This window comes from Crocodylus siamensis, chromosome 3 (assembly GCF_052110815.1).
Source record: "Crocodylus siamensis isolate JL-2025a chromosome 3, ASM5211081v1, whole genome shotgun sequence".
NCBI lineage: Eukaryota > Metazoa > Chordata > Crocodylia > Crocodylidae > Crocodylus > Crocodylus siamensis.
In genome coordinates this window covers 16752168-16772039 of record NC_143397.1, presented here as the reverse complement: position 1 = coordinate 16772039, position 19872 = coordinate 16752168, and the positions used below count along the sequence as shown (strand labels likewise).

The 19872-nt window shown below is 42.9% G+C and overlaps 1 protein-coding gene across 2 annotated transcripts in view; it reads right to left on the bottom strand.

The window, feature by feature from the left end:
• The window catches only part of DCC (DCC netrin 1 receptor), a 1013322-nt gene that overhangs the window by 66952 nt on the left and 926498 nt on the right, over positions 1-19872 (bottom strand). For both annotated transcript variants that reach the window (XM_090037801.1, XM_090037802.1), the window contains exons 22-24: positions 19149-19214; positions 10338-10500; positions 476-702 (exon numbers count right to left, since the gene is read on the bottom strand). In XM_090037801.1, the coding sequence (XP_089893927.1) occupies positions 476-702; positions 10338-10500; positions 19149-19214 (456 nt within the window). The remainder of the gene's footprint in view (positions 1-475; positions 703-10337; positions 10501-19148; positions 19215-19872) is intronic.

Below are 19872 nucleotides of genomic sequence, written 5' to 3'. Positions count from 1 at the left end.
AGGGACTTGGGATTCTTACGGAAGAGAAGGCTGAGAGGGACTTGGCAGCAACTCACTGCTACATTAAGGGAATACATCAAGAACTTGATGACCAGCTGTTCACCAGGACACCCCTGAGGAAGACCAGAAGCAATGGTTACAAAGTCCTGGAAGACCGATTCAAGCTCAATTCTAGGAAACCCTCTTTTGCAGTCAGGGTGTCCAGACTGTGGAATAAACTCCCTCCAGAGGTGGTGCAGTCACCTATCCTGGAAATCTTCAAAAGGAGACTGGACAGTCACCTTGCTGGGGTCACTTGACCCCCGTTGTCTTTTCCTGCCTAGTGCTGGGGGATTGGACCTGATGGTCCCTTCCAACCCCTAACCATCCATGAATCAATCTATGGAGCACCACAGGTGTGTGAAGGGGGCAAAACCCCCCCTAGGGTATGTTTATGGCTGGAACACCTCAATGCACACAATGATGCTGACATTACCAGACTGCGAGGCACTCTTGCTGCCCATCTGGGTTTCAGACTGGCTATGGCTGACTGGAGTGATGTCTTGACAGCTCTGCATTGGTGAGTCTCTTCCTGAGGGGTCAGACCCTGAAGGTTTTTCAATGTTCTTCATTTCCATCTCTTCGTGGTGTATCCAGAGGTCTGGGGGTCTCAGATCTTTCTGGCTGCCCTTCCTTTTACCCGCACTATGTGTAGCACGTTTTCTAGGAAAAAACAGTCAAGATTGAAATGTAAGAACATTTTTCCCCTTACATAATAAACCTTTAAAAATGAAGTGACATTTGCTTATGAGACTCAATTTGTGGAACAAAAGAATTTCTTTGGGCTTATGCTACAAAGCAGAGGAACCAACTACCTCAGATGCGGCTGCTATGCATTTAGGCCTCAAGAGATAAACGCATTGAAGCATTGACACGTTAAGACCCCACGGTGCAGGGCTGGGTGCCAGGTCTTATTCCTCTAGCATCAGCTGCTAGCTGATCCATGAGGTGGCACTGGTGTTAGTTCCAGATGAGGCCATTTGCCAAGCCCTTTGAGCTAGGCATAAGGTGTCTCACTGACAGCATATGCTTAAGCAGATAAATAAGTGGGGGCAAGTGAGAGGAAAAACTGGTGTTTGCTCCAGTGGAAGGGCTTGGGGCTCAGCAGGATAGGTCATTTTTGCACCAGCTGATGTGCAATTGGAGGAAAAACTCCTTCCAGAAACAGAAGGAAAATGGTGAAGTTCCTCTTCAGGGAGAATATCATTTCTGATCCATCTGCATTTTAGAAACAGCAACCAAAAAGTGCATAATCTTTTCCTGCAGTGTTCTGCAGAGCCCATGCATTCCATAAACAGAGACAGCATATGCTATACTTCTTTAAAAATACATTAAAGAGTATTTTTTTAGCACACATAAACAAAGAAATGCAGAGTGGCATATCCCACAGCAACACTAACATTGCCTCCTTATGCATATGTATTACAATATGTTTTCTCTTTATAGGACCACCTTCTTTGGGGACTGGGGTGATGGGGTGGGAAGTCATTGTTTCAATGATGCTGAAAGAAGTATTTGCAGTTTTAACTGGTGGCAAGAGGCTGGACAGGTCAAATGGTAGTGACCAAACCAAAAGGATTCTACTGGCCTCATAGATTTTGGGTCAAATTGTGGTGGGGGGAACATCAGGATGACCACCTACCTGTGTAATTATACTGGGCACCTATACACATGATGGACCTCTGCTCTGACACGTGCTAATTAGCATGCATTAGAGCAGACTTGATTAATCGAGTCTGCTGGAGCATGCTAATTAGCATGCGCCAGCAGCCTCTGCATCACGTGTGTTCAGCATACCCACATTTCAAAACGGCAGCAGGGATGCTTTAACTAAAGCTCATTGAATGAGCTTTAGTTAAAGTACCCCTGCCCCCATTTTGAACTGTGGGGCACTGAATGCGCGTGATGCTGTGGGTGCTTTAATTAGAGTGGCTCTCAGAGACCGCCAGTCTGGGAGTGGCATGTGGAAATGGGGAAGCAGGCAGCGCCCATCTCCTCATACTGCTTATCTCCCATGCTTTGGCACTCCATGTCCCAGCCAGCCGCTCCCTGCCTCGAGACTGGGGAGCAAGCAGCCATAGGGTGCCTCAGCATAGGGGCTCCCCAGTGCATGGAGGCACACCCATCTGTGCATTTGTTCCAGAGCTCACCACTTTGGCATGGTTTGCAATGCTTTTTTCCCACGTTTTATTTGTTTCCTTCTTTGTTTTGGTTTGGTTTGGTTTTTTGCTACTGGGAAACCCTGGTAGCAAATTTTGCCTCAGCGCTGCAGATTAGGAGCACCGAGCACTGATTACTGTATGACTTGTGCAGTTTGTGGTACTGTAAAGAGGCTTTCAGTGCTACGAACCACATGTGCCTGCATGTCTGGATCCAGCCACTTCTACATGCTTTATTACATGTGTACACTTACTTTAAAAGAGAAGTATGCAACTCCCTTTTACAGTTACCTAAAAAGTTTCATAGGTTCACATTATGTACACTGAACGTTTGGGGATGGTACAGGGTTGTTTTTGTTTATTTTGGAACAATATAACTGAACATTTATATAGCACTTTTCCTCTCTGGATCTCTCAGCATTTTCCAAATGTGGATATGTATCATTAGGGCAAGCTTACAGGCATGACAAATGAGGCACACACAGACACAGACCAAAATTTTTCAAACGTATGTGCCCATTTAGGCATCAAAACAACAGCAGTCTGATCTTAAAGGTGCTGAGCAATCACAGCTCCTTATTGAACCCCCATAAATAATTCACCCCAGGATACATTTATACATCTGCTAAGTCATTATGGCCTGATTCAAAGCTCATTGAAGTCAATGGAAAATCGTTGATTAACCTCAGTGGGATTTGCATCCTGTCTTATTTGCTTGCTGTACTAGCTTTTCTTTTATAAACTGCTGAACAAAATGGCAATCTGAAAAGTTTAGCAGAGGTATTTAACAGGAAGAAGAGACTGAGTCAGTTAAGGAATTTCCCTCACTTAAAGAATCTATGTATTCTTTATGTCAGGTATCCAGGTTGGAGCTGTATTGGTCTAGAGGAAAAGGCAATCGGGACTCATAGTAGAGATGATATCTTTTATTAAACCAAAAAGATCTTTGCAACAAAAAAATATTCTTTAATTGCAAGCTTTCAGGCACAAACACTCTTCATCAGGCATTGGAGAAAAGACAGTTGGGAAGAACTGAAAGTTCACATTTCATAGGATTTCACAGAGTCAAAAGATGGAAAACTCCTCTGGGCAGCCAGTTCATGGCTGGTATGGAGGCTGTCACCTCCTCTGAAGATCTGTGATTATGCAAATGACAATAAAAGCTCTGTTAACCAGTACCTTACCAGCCAGCATGTTCTATTAACCATGTTTACCCAGGAGAACTTTTACAATCTTTTCTCCAATGCCTGATGAAGGGTGTTTGTGCCCAAAAGCTTGCAATTAAAGATTTTTTTTTTTTTGGCAAAAATTTTGTTGGTCTAATAAAAGATATCATCTCTACGACAAGTCCCGATTGCCTTTTAAATATTCTTTATGCATTCCAGGCCAGATATAGCAGTTTGACAGTATACGTAACAACCATTTACCGTATTTTTCGGACCATAAGACGCACCCCTCCTGGAGCCTCAGTCTCCGCGGCAGCGAGTCCCTCCTTCGGACTCCTGCCCCGTCTGTTCCGGCCGGCCATTTTTATCGCCGGCTCCCGGCTACCGGCACGGGCGCCGGCTTCCGGTGTAAACAAGCGGTGGATGTCCTGCTCGGGCTCCGCCGCCTCCACGGGCAAGCTCCGCCCCGTCTCCCCGGGACACACACCTTCGGACCATAAGACGCACCCTCGTTTTCCCCCCACTTTTGGGGGGGAAAAAGTGCGTCTTATGGTCTGAAAAACACGGTAAGTCAATGAGGATTTTGCATGCAAGAGGAGGACTTTTGGAACAAATATTTATCAAAAATTAAAATCACATTTAGGGCACACCATTGAACCCTACAAAGCCAATGGCAAACTTCTCTGGCTTCAGTGTCCCCAGGACATGATCTGAAGTTCTTCCAGCATCTGCCATCAGTCTTTATAGTGAGTAAAACTCTACAACCACTTTCATGAGTCAGGAGAATTTCTTTCAAGGATGGGGAAATGGAACATTAATAGAGGGGACTATTCTGGGATAGAGATTTTGTGATTTGGCATTTTTGAGGATCTCCAAATTCACATGCAGGAGTTTACTGTGAATGCCCTCAAATATCTCATGTGCTTCACTTAAAACAAGCCCCATAGAGTCTGCCCATAATTACCTCACATGCACACACTGCTGCTTTGTAATGTCTGGAACTTCATTATTCCAAAAGCATTTTTTTAGAGCAAGGCAAAAGCATTAGACTGCAATCTGTATGGACCGTGGATGTTTTCTAACAATGCAGCTGTACAGCACCCAACACAGTTGACTAACTGTAGTCAAATAGTAGAAGGAGGATCCTTTGTTCAAGCTTCAATCAGTTGGGTTTTGGCTATTTTGAATATTAAAAATATATATCTCAAAGAATTTTTATTTAAAACAGGAACATTTGCCCCCCCTCCCTTCCCTTTTGGATAATAATAATAATAATAAAAGAACAGATTTTTGTCACTTTGAATTTAAAATACTGAATTTCTCTGAGCTGGAACTAGACATGGGAAATTTCAGCCCCCAAACTCATTTTCCCGAGAAAGATATAAACAACTGTAAATAGGGGGTTATAATGAATGCGTCATTCCAGCCATAACTACAAAATTGCTATAGTAATGGTATCATTTTAAAAAAATATATTCAGTGATGTAGCTCTGGTACATTGTTTATTTACAGAAATCGTTGATGTTCTTATATTCCAAGTGCGGCAAAATGAATCAGAGTGCATAAAAGAAGGTCATCAACAATGAATGAAAAATCAGTCAGACCAGAGAAAACGGTTACCAGAAAAAATGCTCTGTCCATCTTTTTCTTTTAATACTGATTTTAATATCATCAAGAATTAGTCTCAGCATCTGAGGTTACCACACCAATCTCACTCTTCAGAGTTCTCCTATTGAGACTGCAAAAGAATCTGTCCCTTATTTACAAAACGGGGCACATCTCTGTTCTCGTCCCGGGGGGGGGGCGGTGTGTGTGGAAAGTATGGACTGTGCTGAAAGCTGGATCCAGGACAAGCAGCAAGCACTGCATTAACTCAATAAGCCAATCAGGATCTGAACCTGTGCCTCTTATCCGCTGAAGTGGCAGCTGCCCAATACAATCACAAGACTTGAGAGCCAGATGCTCTTGAATTCTACCTCGGCTGTCCTATTTACTTGCCTGGGCTGTCTCTATGGCCATGTTCCACAACCAATAACATGAACAACATTTACTTGCGCTAGCTACCTCTCACATAAGTCAAGAGCGTTCATTTGTAACTGTTTATAAAAAACTTGAATTGGCACAATAGTAAACACTGCTGTTATTAAATATTAAATATTCTTTGGTATTATAATTAAAAATTAAACCTTCCTTCTCTTTGACTACACAATTATACATATACAGGTAGTGGCAGTATGCATCATTTGTGGGCTTTACCAATATACTGGTCCATCTTGAATTTTTTATGGTATGCTTTTTGCTGGGTTGCCTTTTGTTATGCAGACACCAGCAACTTGGGTGAGGCAAATAATAAGCAAAACCCTGGCTGACAATTCATTAGCATTAGACCTTTGGACAGGATGTTTGGTCCCCTACAGAAGAATTGCTTTTTGTCTCTGTGAATCAAACCAATTATTGTACCATAGGATAAGTCTTGCAGGAGGTAGGATGCTATTTCCTGAAGCTGTAGACAAATAAGTACAAAGAAAGCCCAATGAGAGCCTTTTCATTTCACCTCATTTGCCCTGGTACTACAGTAACTGCAGTTGTTGACTGCATTTTTTTGTTTTTGTAACAGGCTGTAGTAAAGGGAACTCAGCTGGCATAAAGGTGCTAAAAAAAGCCCGAACCAGAAACACTGTTTACAAATGAAAAGTGATTTCACTTTCACCTCTGTTATTTCCTGTAGGATGCCATTAAAAAGCTGGAAGCAGCATTTCTCTCTCCTATCACCACGCATCCCCCACAACAAATCCAGCTAAATGCCTAGCAGGCAAAAGATGAAAACCTAGGTTGCAGATAATGAGCAACACCCAGATGGGAGACACAGAGTGAAGCGGAAGAGAGTCTCGAGAGAATAGTGCAGTGACATACAGAAGCACTTTAATGGCTTATTGACTCATTCTCCATTAGCCTGAATTTAATTGTGCTTTGCTTAACGTCCCCACCTAAGCTCCCCAGATTCTGTGCATACTTGTTATTTTCAGTTGTAATTGTACTTGAAGATGATCTTAACTTACTTCTCATACTTTTCACGGGCTGAACGTATTCACTGATTAATAGCTTATTGAGAACAACCTCCTGTGATCTAATGGAGTGTTTTGAAGCAGCTTAAGAACACAGTTGCCTAACTGAATCAGACTAAAGATCTACCTGTACCAGCACCTGAGATTACTTGTTTAAAAGCCACACGTAAGATATTTAGCATGCTATCAATACCACTGGTGAGTACTGTATTACACAATCCATCTGCAATCTAGTCATCTGGTTTTGACAGATTCTTGCAATGGTCAATTTAACGGGTTGGTTCAACCTTCATAAAGTAATGCCATCTTGATTTTGCTTTGTTTAAAAGGGGCAGGGGGCATAAGGATGTAGTGAAATTACTGGGTATTTCAGTAAAGAGAAGTAAAGGCAGATATACAAGGGAATGGGGCTGAAGCGTATCCTTTATGCTGGCAAGTGAAGGCAGACAGATGTCACACCTTCTTGAAAGATGTAAGAACTGTCATTTACTGGTCAGACCATGGGTCTATCTAGCCCAGTATTGCCTATCACTCTAGCAGAGAGTGGATAAGGAGGGTAAAGCGGACAGGTCCAGAACTTTTCACCTCTGGCTTCTCTCCTAGGGGAGAGGGCGTATTATCAGTGCGTGTTTTCCCAGCAGAAGCCACTGAGCTCCCAGTACTGAAGAAGCTATGACTATTGTGAGGGTTCAGGATATGAAGAAAAGTGACATCCTACAAGAGTTGTAGCAGCTCCTGGAGGTACAATAAGAAGTTATTTAAGTCTTGAGATCTTTATCAACTCACTTTTCTGCTCTTTATAGTCTTTTGAACTTTTGGAAAGTTTGCAGGCAGATATTTTGTTCTTCCCAAAATGACAGAGACAGAAAATAGCTCTTAAGTTACCTAGCCGTTCCCTTTGGCAATACAGAACTATTCCATACAGTACATTTTATACTGCTTTGTCCCGTTCAGTTTTAACTGCCTCAAGAAATGTGGCCTCCCTCAACTGCTCTTAGAAGATCATGCTACAATATAATATTTTTGCAGAACGAGGAAGGCTGAAGTCATAGTTAGTCGGAAATGGCTTTTCCTTATTATCATCACCTTCCCAAATTCTGAACTTTACTTGTGATTCTAAAAGTAGACACAGCGCCGCATTGAACACCTCAATCTAAACCACACTGTTTCAGTTTAGGTGGCTCTTTACCAAAGTCTGTAAGACACATGGACTTCACTGGCCTCAATTTTAGGTCATTCAGATTTTGCTCTTCTCTCTGCAGCTTTGGCCTAAATATTAGTTAGTTATTTGTAGTTAAAACCAGATCCTCTTTACCCTTCATGGACTTAAGTAGCACTACCTAGCCATCTAAATGCAATTTTTGGGTCCTGCACACAATCTGGGATTCAGTTTCTGACTGTAGAAAAGCAGGACTGCCCTACAAGTGTACTAGCTGTAATGGCACCAGAGGAAGAAGAGCCACCTCTGCCTCCATTTCAGCTCAAGAGCACTTGTCCAGTGAACTGAGCACCCGAGTTCTAGGTCCTGCTTCCTAGCAAAGTTTTCTAATGACCAGACCAAAGTCGAAGCATTGCCCAGAGTCCTCTCCAGCCCTCCCCGTGAGCTGGGGCCACCAAACCTTGTATTTAATGTTACTTATATGAAATGCTTAAATAGCACTTGGATAGTTTCTGTCCCAGGCTAGAGTCTAGGGACACTTCCCTTCCCAGGCAGCATCCTTCTCATTGTTGGTCTCCTCCCGGCCATCTCAAACAGGGGCAAGGGGGTGGAAGATATTCTGGGCAATGTCTAGCCCAGGGTCAGGTGACTAGAAAACTTCACTGGACAGCAGGAGAAACAAATTCAAACCCTGTCTGAGTGACAGGAAACTAAAACATGGGTCTGTCATGTGCCTTAACTACTAGACTATTGGGCTAAAGGGGTGGGAGACCTTCTCCTCTTTTAACATCAACCATCCAATAGTTACAGTTTTTTCTGCAAGTAAAGTTTCAGGATTTCCCAGTGCTATGTGTGGGTCCGGAGGATTATATTCCCCCTAAGTAGCTATGTGTACCCTTCTGAGTATGCACAGAATGGAACAGCTGGGCACATGAAGAGGAAACAGGTTCTGGCCCTGAATGACTCTTTTCCACTTTTAATAAAAGAAGGATTGGTGCTGACCACCTTTATTTCCACATTTAACCTTTTCCTACACAACAACACTCCCAAGAGAACCTTCTGCTTGATTCAAAGTGAAGTGAATTAAAAAAAAAATAACAATCCCATTATTTTTATGGTGTAGGAGGGCCAGACTTTTAGGAATTTAGCACCTACAATGAGGCAGATTTTCAAAACAGTTCATCACTCAAGATGTCAAGCTCGTCTCAAAATCTGGTGACTTATTTTGGTGCCTAAATGGAGCCTAAACTCATTTTGAAAAACCTAGCCTCAAGCACTGGTTCTTAGGAATTTTTGAAAATCTGACTCCTAATAGCTATACTGTCACACCTCTGAGTTTAACAAGCTCAAAGCCAATTTCAGCTACATGACCATTAATTCTTTCATTGCTCGCCTCTCTTTTTCCCCTCAAACATCGACAAAAATCAATGCAATTGATTTGCTTTACACATAATCCAAACATTTATCATCCTCAGGCTACATCATCTAAAACTATGTCTAAATTTTAGATGCAAAATTCCAATCATTTAGAATAGTGCAACAAGACATTGCTTCACTGATTAAGTTTTTAAAAAATGAACAGTTGCAGATACACTGAGTGAAGTGGAGTCGCTCCTCTGGTCATCAGAGGTACCCTTCATTTTTCTAATTTTTTGTGAAGCAAACCGCAAACATTTTAAGCTCTGAACTGTCCCTTCATAGCACGTGAAAAAAGTGGGGTGCTTCTCCAGTGGTTTTTTCTTTTATTTTTTAACTTATAAGAATTAGCAGGTATAACACATGTGGGCTTCATCTTGCTAGAAGTCACTTTGGAGAACCTGAAAGCTAGAGCAGAACAGTAATTTCCCAGATGCTAAGCATTTACTTTTCCATGCCTTCCTTTTATGTGGAGAAGTCAGGAAATCATATACACAGAAGATATTCTCAGGTATGCAGACAGGCAGATTTTCCCCAATTCTGTCCTGTGGCTGAGCTCTTCTTGAGGCCAGAGAAAGGGCCTGAACCAGGACGGAAGAAGGACCAATTGCCTGATTCTCAGTCAAGTATTACAACTACTTTTCAACAGTTCTGACTTGGGCCACCAATGCAGCCCCCTTACCCTTGGCTCCTCTCCCATGCCCACTTGGCATTTCTTCTTTGTCACACTTTCACTCATTGCGTATGCCACTCACTGACAGTAGTTAGGGGGGCAAAGGGGTTAGATCAGGGAATTCTTTTGTGACAAAGAAAATCTCAGCTGGCCAGCCATGTCCAGTGTTCAGAACCTCTGTAGCCCCCAAGTGGCACAAAATGTCTGGATCCGATTATATATTTTTCTCCTTGGGACTGTGCGTTCCCTCAGTGTTGAGGACCAGGATTGTACACAGGGCCATTCCTGGGGGGGGAGACGAATCAGGCCCATCACCCCAGGCCCCGCACTTTGGGGGCCCCACAGACGTGGGTGGCGCAGCCACAGCAACTCCGTGCTGCCACCGCATCCCCCCCTCCCACCCCCACCACTGAATCCGCTATCGAATCCGGAACGTCCAGACACACGGCACCCCCCCCCCCCCCCCGAATCCACCACCGGCTTCCTTGCATCTGGGGGAGGGGCCCTGCACAGGCTGATTTGCCTTGGGCTCCAGGGGCACCTTGCTCGGGTCGTCTTTGATTGTACATCTTAAATCCTTTCACATACTCTCTTTGGGATGAAACAACAGAAGGGGTATCATAGTAGCAGTAATTTTTTTTTGTCCCCCCTTCCACTTACTTTCTTTGCTGCGCTGAAGAACGGCGGGTACAGATCACGGCCACGATCACCACCACCACCACTGTAATGACCCCAACAGTGACTACAATGATCACCAGAAGGTTGCTGTTTTTCTGAGGTGTCACACTGCCGTGTGGAGGATGCATCTGCCCTATGGGCGGTTCTGAAGGAATATAAACAATGAGAGGGATCAGAAGCAGAATTTGACAGTAGAGTTTACACACCAACCCAATGGATGGTCATGGTTAATGGCGATTGCAAGAATGGGGTACGGACATATCTGTTTGCTCACCAGATCACATGGATACATTTTGTCCTTAGTTGAAAGAGACAAGGGGAAGGGGGAAAAAAAAGATATTTTATGCCACACAAATGATGAAAGGTCATGGTTTATACGAAATATTCTACTTATTTGATGTGCAGGTAGACAAACTGCTTGACACAGTGTGATCACAATCTACTCCCATCCTCTGTTTGAAGCCACTCATAAAAGCAGATACAATTTAAAGCCTGTCAGGGATGTGTGAATTCTACTTGACAAACAGACAGCAGACTCAGAATGGTGTCGTAAACCACTGAAATTTATCTTTTGCTGTGTTTGGGTGGCACGGCAAACAGGAAAATAGTTTAGCAATAACAATGGAGGTGCAGGGTATTTACTGAGAATTAATAACCAGCTATTCAGATTCAGTGGCCCTCCCTCATTCTTGCTATTAAGCTGAAAATGGAAAAAAAATAGGCAACATGGATTTTTTTTTTTATGGCTTATGTAGTTTCTGTTGATATTTACAAAAGAGTGTATCTCATGTATTAGCTAGACTGAATCCCTAACTCATCTCCAAGTATCCCATTCAGTTCATAATCAGGCACACATTACATTACGTTTCATTTATTGATATGCTGACCATACTTCTCCTGGAACACAATAGCAGATAGAAGACTTAATCTTCTGAAATTAAGTGTCCTCATTTGCTCCTAACTTCAGTACAATTGCAAAACTAGGTTCTAAATAACCAATTTACAAGGAACTTTGCCTTCTGCAGGTTTTATACCTGCCATTGCACTGAAGATGCACATTTTATCTGTTTTTAACATCTTCTTGCATAATGTGTCCATTTACATACATAAATAATTACCCTCCTTTTCTAAGGTTCAGTCTTGGAAGTCCTTCCGTTTAAGTCAGAGGGATTCTGCCTGACTAAGGTAGAATGATCGTGGTCAAAGGTCCAGGATTATAAGTTAGAGGGTTAAGTACTGGACAAGGATGCAAGTTAGTCATTTTTGTTTCTAGTAACAGATTCCATAAACATCATAAGCTCAGGAAAACCAAACCAAAATGCTGTGTAAGTTTGGAGAAAGAAATGAATAATTCATCACCATTCATTCAATGGAACACAATGCATAAAAGAAAAGTTGTACTACAATATGTCAAGAACTTCAGGAACAGAGTTTGCTGAGACTTTTCCTGCAGCGTCACCCCCTCAAAAACTCACAGCTATCAATTACAAAACAACTCTGTGAAGTAGTTTTGCCTTTATTAGAACTGAATGAGAAAGTAAAAAAAGTCAAACCTTTCTGGACTGCAGTTTTAACTAGTGATAAATGCAATTTCCTTGCAATTTTCTGTTTTGATTCTCTACCCTGTGTCATTTCTGCATTTAACAAATTAATTTGTTTAAATAAACTGACCTTTTCTCATAGCTCTTTTTCAGGCAATGAAACAAGACAAGCAGTTGTAAGATTCATGCTTCCACAATTAAATGAGCTAGGAGAGGAATCCAGTAGTGGGTTTTTATTTTAATTTTCACATTCAGTGCAAGACCTTGGAGGAACATGACACATTGTACAGTGACCACCTGTAAAATAAAAGTAGCACTTCCTCTCCCCTACTCCAGGCATTAATTCTCCCTTTTCTTCTCAAGCTGAAAGGTTACATTTTCCATGAAACCAAAAATTTCTACTCCAGGTTCGTAAGAATGCTGCTGGGTATTCACTGTTAACCTTGATTCAGCTGATTCTAGAAAATCCATCATGGCAGCAAGTCTCACCAGTCTTAAGAAGCATAGAAGGGCAGCTCCATGCCTTGGACAGCTTTGGTTCATGGGGAAGCACTGGCAGCTCCACTTCTGACAACGACGGCATCTATTTTTGTACACATGCCTCTCCTCTGAAAGGTGGCACCTAGGGCTTCTGTACCATTAATTCCCCATCAGTTGCACTACTAAGTTTCACTAGCATGTGGCACACCACAGAGTGATGCAGCTAACATTCATGACCTGTTATCTTTGAGTCTCTAGCCCAAACAAAGAGCCAGGCCTATTGTAGACGGCCTTCAGCATGAGTCTAAAGCAAACTGTAATGAAAGCTTTTAGAACCACAGAAAGACGTCTTAATACTCTACCCTTCAACCAGTCACTATACATCAAATGAAAAAAAAGAGGTTTTATGATACAAGCCATTAGAAGATCTCTCAGGCCTTCTTTGTGCAATTCAGAAGTTCCTCACTGAAGGAGCTTGCTGTTCTGCACAAAGTCACGTCGATTGCCAAACTTGGGACTAAGTTACAAAATTGTCCACAGGTTCCTACTAGGGCTGTGTGAAATGGCAGCATTTCATTTCGACATTTTGACAGAACAGCACCTCATTTCAAATTTGGTTTCGATTTGGAACAGTGGTTCCATTTTGTTCTGTCGAAACAGGGTCGAAACGGCAAAACCGTGTCTATGTTTTGCCCATAGGATATAATGAGGAGAGACAAAACACCCTATAACTTTGTCATTTCTAGCTCGATTTGGAGGAATGATAGCCCCTTCTGAGAGAGCATGAAGCCTGACACGTTCCAAGGAGATAGGTGTAGGGGGCTTGGGGAAACTGCACCCTAAAATTTTGAAAGCAAAACTCATGTCATGTGTACGTGTTAAGCCACAGTGGGGAGAAAACTGCAGGCATGCTAGCCCCTGTGGAAGCCACAAAGCCTGTCATGTTTCAAGGAGGTAGGTGCAGAGGTTTAGGGGAACTGCACCTCAAGCTGCGGACAGGCAAAATTCGTGACACAAGTGACACTGTGTGTGTTAAGGCGCAGCAAGGTGAAAGCTGCAGGCCTGCTAGCCCCTGCTGAGGCCAGGAATCCTGCCAGCTATCAAGGAGATAGGAGCAGGGGGGTCTGGGTTCAGGGGGGTCTGGGTTCTGGGGCCCTGCACCTCTAACTGCTGACAGGCAAAACTTGTGTCATGGGTGCTTGTGCAGTGTCAAACAGCGTCAAAACAGCAAAAATTTTCTTTTGAGGCTGTTTTGACTATATTTTTTCCATTTTGACATTGCTGTTTCGACCACAAAACGGGTCAAAACAGTGTTGAAACAAAACTGGAAGTGAAATTTACATAGCCCTAGATGCAAGCTAGAGAACTCCCAGGGGCACTGGCAGTACATTGACATTTGCAGAGTCTCAGATGACAGACAACTTGACTAGGGACAGAAGTTATACATAAACTGGTTTAAGGATCAGAAACTGGTTTAAATCTGTAACAGAACAGAAGTTAAGTGCATTTAAATTGCTTTCAGAATGGCCAAAACTGGTTTAAGATAAACCTGGCTGGATGTAGTATCAGACTTAACTGATTTAGATCAAACCACTTTATGGAACTTCTGTCTCAGATCCACTCCTGGATTAAGTTAACTTGCAGTCCCTCAGCACCCCAGGATGCTTTGCAGCCCTGGGCTGTGCTGTCTGCTCCAGCAGAGCACAGTCTGCCTAGCCCAAGGGTGAGCAAAATCCGACCCAGGGGCTGGATCCAGCCAGCGGTGAATTCTGTTTCCCAGCAGCCCCTACCTGTGTAGCTGGGTCTGGTTTCCATGGAGATCCCAACAGTAGTTGCACTGTGATAGTGCGGAGCCAGGGTTTCCATGGAGATTTACCCCAGCAGCACTGGCAGGCAGCAGCGGCACCAGCCTCTTCCTGGTGGAGGGGCTGAAGGGCGGCTGGGGGGGCGGAGCTTGTTGCAGGCGGGAGTGGAGCAGGTTCAGCTTCCACCACTTATGCAGGGTGAGCAGTAGTGGTGGCACTGCTGGGAGGGGTGCTTAGAGTTCCCCCCTTGTGCTGCCCCTACTGGCAGGGTATGTGGCAGCGTGAGAAGCTGCTCTGGAGCTGGGCTGGGATCTTCTGGTGGTGCCAGCATGGTGCAGAGCCAGGGCAAAGTGCAATCTGCAGCCTGCATGCCCTGGGCAGGAGTGTGCTGGCAGTGAATCATGGCTCTGTCCTGGCCCTGGGCCATGCTGTCACCTTTGCAAGGAGTTCTCTACTCTGCTGCCACCATGGCAGTGTAGATGGCCCCGCATGGCATGCTGCAATTCAGATCTAGCCTTCTAATAAGCACCTGAATTTGTTTAAACCTGTCAACAGTTCCACTTAATTAAAAAGCATTTGTCTTGATACATTCTGACATGGAATTTTAGGTTGCAGATAATATGGTGAGCCTTAGGCAAATGTATCATTAATACAGAGGAAGCTCTTGCTTTTGTTTAGTATTTTTACTGCATTTAACCCCATGGGTCCTTTCCATGGTTATTTGATTCTTTCATGGGGATTTTGTGAGGGCAACAGTACTTCAGGGACTTTATTTGATATTACCGTCTTCCACTTGGGCAAAAAGCTGTTTTTCCTAAAACTATACTTGAAAGTATGTGGTTGACATAAACAGGTCAAGTTATGATCACAACGCTATGTTGTTTTCTACAAGAAGTCCAGGATTTCAAATGTTCCTCAACTTCTTTCAAGACAAGATAATACCAGTTTCCCCTAGAATAGGAACAAATATATCCAACTTCAAATAATGGTATAAGAACAACAACTACAAGTTATGGATATGTCCAGGCACTAGTAGCTATTTATGTGCCTGCCTCATTTCCTTAGACCATAAACTATCATTTGATATTTTCTATGGGAAAAAAGTAGGATTTTTAAATTATGGTAACTTTCATCTTTTAATATATCATCTGCTGGAGAAAATTAGCAAAGCTTTCTTTAAAAAGCCATTAGCTTTCATTCTACCTTCCTGGAAAAAGTTAGAAAAACCCATATTTGCTACAAGTTTCTAAGGGATTTAAGTCTACACAGTGCATATGAATTAACTTGCTTCATTAAACCTAAGCCTGAATACTTTTACTTAAAGTATTTCCAAGTCTGTTCAGCTTCACAGAAGCAGCATACAGCAATGCAAATGTTGATTATTATGTATTTATGAACATCTTCCAGAGGGGTATCCAGGTCACCTATACAAGCCATTGTTATATCACCCAAACTTCTTTGTTTGCTAATGAAGAGTGAAATAAATCTTTATTCATTGAGTTTCAAATGTTTCTTGCATTTTTTTTGAGTCTTGAGAAACAGCTTTAGAACAACTGGGTTATAGCTGAACTCTGTCTCCTGCAGTGAAGCTTCTGTTGACAATGTCATAAAAGTTAGTAAAAGTGATCTAAATCTCTCGCTTTGAAAAAGAAAGCTGAATACAAAACAAAGTAGAGCACTAATTAGACGGATCTGATTTCATGTAAGACACCATTATTGAGTTCCTTGTAACAGCAGGAGTTATGCTTAAAATACAAAACAGCAGTCATTTGTTTACTGGCAAAATATAGCAGAGGAAGGTTACTAAATTCAGCATTCCCTCCTCATCTTGTCTATGGAAAGTAATCAGTTTGACTTAATCGGTTATGTGCCTTGTAATAATTTTGTATTTTCTAGCCTGGCTTTATGCAACACCTCAGGTGCTCTGTTCTTTTCTTGCACTCAATAATATGAAAATACTAAAACTCTATTAGCTATGCAGGAAAAAGAGAAGTTATTGATAGCATATCTAAAACTCAGTTGATAGCAATCAGATTCAGTTAATCTCTTTTGTAATCCATGTGGTTGTCTCTCATGTGCTGCTAAATCAGTTCAGGTTTAATTAACATTGAATTTTCCATAAGAGGGCTTTATAAATTGAAACAAAATATCTTGAAATGCATTTTATTATGTTTTGCTTTTAACACTTTCCTTGTTATTATTTATTATGTTTTATTCCTCATTTCTACCATCATTCCTATGACCTGAGATCCAAGTAAAATTACTCTTATGAAGAAAACACACGCATAATTTTACAATAGAGCTCTATTAGGCTTAGCATATATTTTCAATTGAAAATGTGAAAGACTATCTCCTGCATTGGGCTAGGTTAGCTTTAGGCCATCCAAACAGATTTTATTTTTTATGACAAATTAAAAAAAAAAAGAGTGAGGGCTATCTTTAGGACCTGCTTTTTAATATGGTCTAGTTTCCTGTCCCTGTGGTTTACATTTACAAAATCTACAATACATATAATAACTATTCAGTCATGATTAGGAGATGCCAAGGGATAATTATTTTTTCTCAATTATCTATTCCATTTCCCTGTTTAATCTCCTGGCACCTTCCTTTTCTAACCCAGGCTACTTCACACCAGTGCATGCAGAAATACCATGAGCTAGCAGTGGACTGCAACACTACTGCAGGCTTCTTCTTGAGATGTTTTTGGGCTGCGCGAAACACCATTGTTTCGTTTCGATGCACGTTTCGCCATTTCAAAGGGACAATGTTTTGTTTCTTTGTTTCATTTCATTTTGAAGCACTGTCCTGTCTTGTTTCATCAGAACTATTTCACTGTTTTGAGTCATTTCGACTTGTTTTGTCTCGTTTCAAGGTTTCACCGAGAGGCTATAATGGGGAATTGTGAAAATGCCTAAAACATTGTCATTTGTTGCCTGATTCAGATGCAAATTGCAGGGATGGTAGTCCCTTCTGAGGGCATGAAGCCAGCCATGTTTCAAGGAGACAGGTGCTGAAGTTTCTTGGAAACCGTGCCTCAATGTCTTGAAAGTAAAATTTGCCAGCAGTGGCAGTCATCTGTCATCCAGCACGCATATTGGGAGGCCTGCACCCCTGGGAGGGTCCACACCCCTGGGAGAGCTGTGGGGCTGTGCTGGACTTCTCCCAGAGGTGCAGGCCACTGGATCAGCACTGGATTACAGGAGGCTGCCACGGCCACCTGGGACAGGCAGTGGGAACACCCCACACCCAGCACCGGGGAAGATAGATGTTGCCACTGGCGCCAGGCAGCACTGGCAGCCTACTGTCATCTGGGTGCAGATCTGGGGTCCTGCACCCCCAGAAGTACTGCGGAGCTCTGCTGGACTCCTCTTGGGGGTGCAGGCCCCTGGATCTGCACCAGATGACAGGAGGCTGCTGATGCCACCTGGGACCAGCGCTGGGCACAGCCCATGCCCAACACCAGGCTCCATGGAGCTCAGCCCAGTGGCAGGAGGTGGAGCACAATCCCAGCTTTGCCTGTCTCTTGCTGCCAGGCTGTGCTCTGATCAGCTTCACCCACCTCATGGAGCAAGCCTAGTAGCAGGAGGTAGGCAGAGATGATGCTGCACTCTGTGGGACTGGTGGAGCCTATCGGAGTGCAGTGCCAGCTCGGTCCACCTCCCGCCACTGGGCTGCACTCTGATTGGCTGCACTAGCTCCACTGAGAGCATTGCCAGCTCTGCCCACCTCCTGCTGCTGGGTTATTCTGTGATCACCTATGCCATCCCCATGGAGCGCAGTGCCAGCTCTGCCCACCTCCTGGCACCAGACTGCCCTCCATGGGGTTGGCGGAGCTGATCGGAGCACAGCCCGGTGGCGGGAGGTGGACCAAGCCGGCACTACACTCCGATAGGTTCTGCCAGCCCCATGGAGCACAGCCTGGTGTCAGGAGGCCAGCAGAGCCAGGGCTGCGCTCCTTGCCAGGCTGAGCCACCTGGGGCTGTGGAGCTACTTAGAGTGCAGCCCCGGCTCTCCTCTTCCTCCCACCACCAGGCTGCTTTGAAACTTAAAGCATTTTGAAGCTTTCAAAATGTTTCGAGTGCCCTCATTTCATTTTGCAGCTCTTTTGATGCTTTTTGTTTCATTTTGATTTCAGTGTTTCGAGCTTGAAACCCATGGAGACAGCTGTGAAACAAAACACTCAGCGAAATTTTGCACAGCTCTAAAGTTTGTCATAACCATGCTGGGTGTTTTTCTAGATGGCTTGGAGGGCAAGCCTTTTTTAAATTTCCTTGAACACATGCTAAGAATATTATATTACTTCCAAACTACAGTATTTTAAGTGTCATTGCAACCCAGCAAAACTGTGGTTTCAAAAAACACGGAGGTGACATAGTAGCATAGGTCCTGAATGTCAACGAAACTTGGCTGTCTAACTTCTGTACCTTTGAAAGTTCCTAAGCGACTCCATATTTGAAAATGCTGGCCCTGGCATACTTTTAATTCTCACTGCTTGCTCAATACATAAAATCTTATAACCAATAACATCATGATTAAGGATTTTATGATGTTAGCTCCTTAGCTGGTGTAAATTAGCTCACTTTCTCTGACTTTGTAGAGTAAAACTAACAGAGACTGAAGATGTGACATCGTCTGTTGTAGGGAGGATACAATGTGTAGACAGATACAGAAAGGATGGATGGTTAGTAGCAGATATTTTTATATCACAACTAAACTTCAAAAATGGCATGTCAATAACCAGGTCATTTTCTATTCGAGCTAATGTTTCATTGCCAGAGTCAGCCAAGTGAGGGGAATTTTTGAAAATGGCACCAATATGTATGCTGGACAGCCTCGGGAATAGGGGAAAAAAGAGAAGAGAAAGTAAGATGGAAAGAGAGAAAATTAAGAATGAAAAGAAGTTACCACTGGAACGGGACTTAATTCTGAAATAAAGTAGGATGGAGTCTAGTTTAGTTTATATTTACCATTCAGGCTACTTCTATCAATCAAGTTTGTGTCAACTGGCCAATAGGCTCCATCTCCATGACGACCTGTGAACAGAAAAGCATGCATCAGGAACAGAATGACAGAAAAACTGAGCAAAATCAGATTTGCTGCTTGAAACAACGTCTATTTGACAACATTTAAGCCGTTAGACAAGGGGGGAAAGGTAGTTCCATACATGCATGGGAGAAATCTTTCACAAAAGTAGACTATTTAAAAGTTGAATTTCTATTTTTTAAGTACCTTTTCTTTTTTCTTTGCTTTCAGTAGTGCTCATTAAACTGAGAAAATAGGGTGAGGCAGTAGGATCAGTTAAAATATTCTTCCTTTAAAACTGACAGATCTGGTGGCATAGGTAGGTCATACCTTAGCTAACAGACATAATACTGGTCTTCCTTACATTTTAGCAGCTTATATTCAGTGATGGCTCCTATTTGACATTTTGAGCATAGGTAAATCATCATTATTATTCAACAAGGGGACAGCAGAGCTCACCTAGTGCTTTCATGTCTAGTATTCCTTCTGTTACTTGCCACAGAATACGGTCTTGTCAGGGAGGAAAAGCCCCTATATACCAGTAGTTCCAGTTTTGTTTTATTTTCTGTTTTTTTTTTTTCTTTTAATGCATTGACTTTTTGGGGGGGTAGCTACTTAGTATTGTTCCAAATCAGGCTTTATATCCAAGCAATTCAAACAGCTGGATTT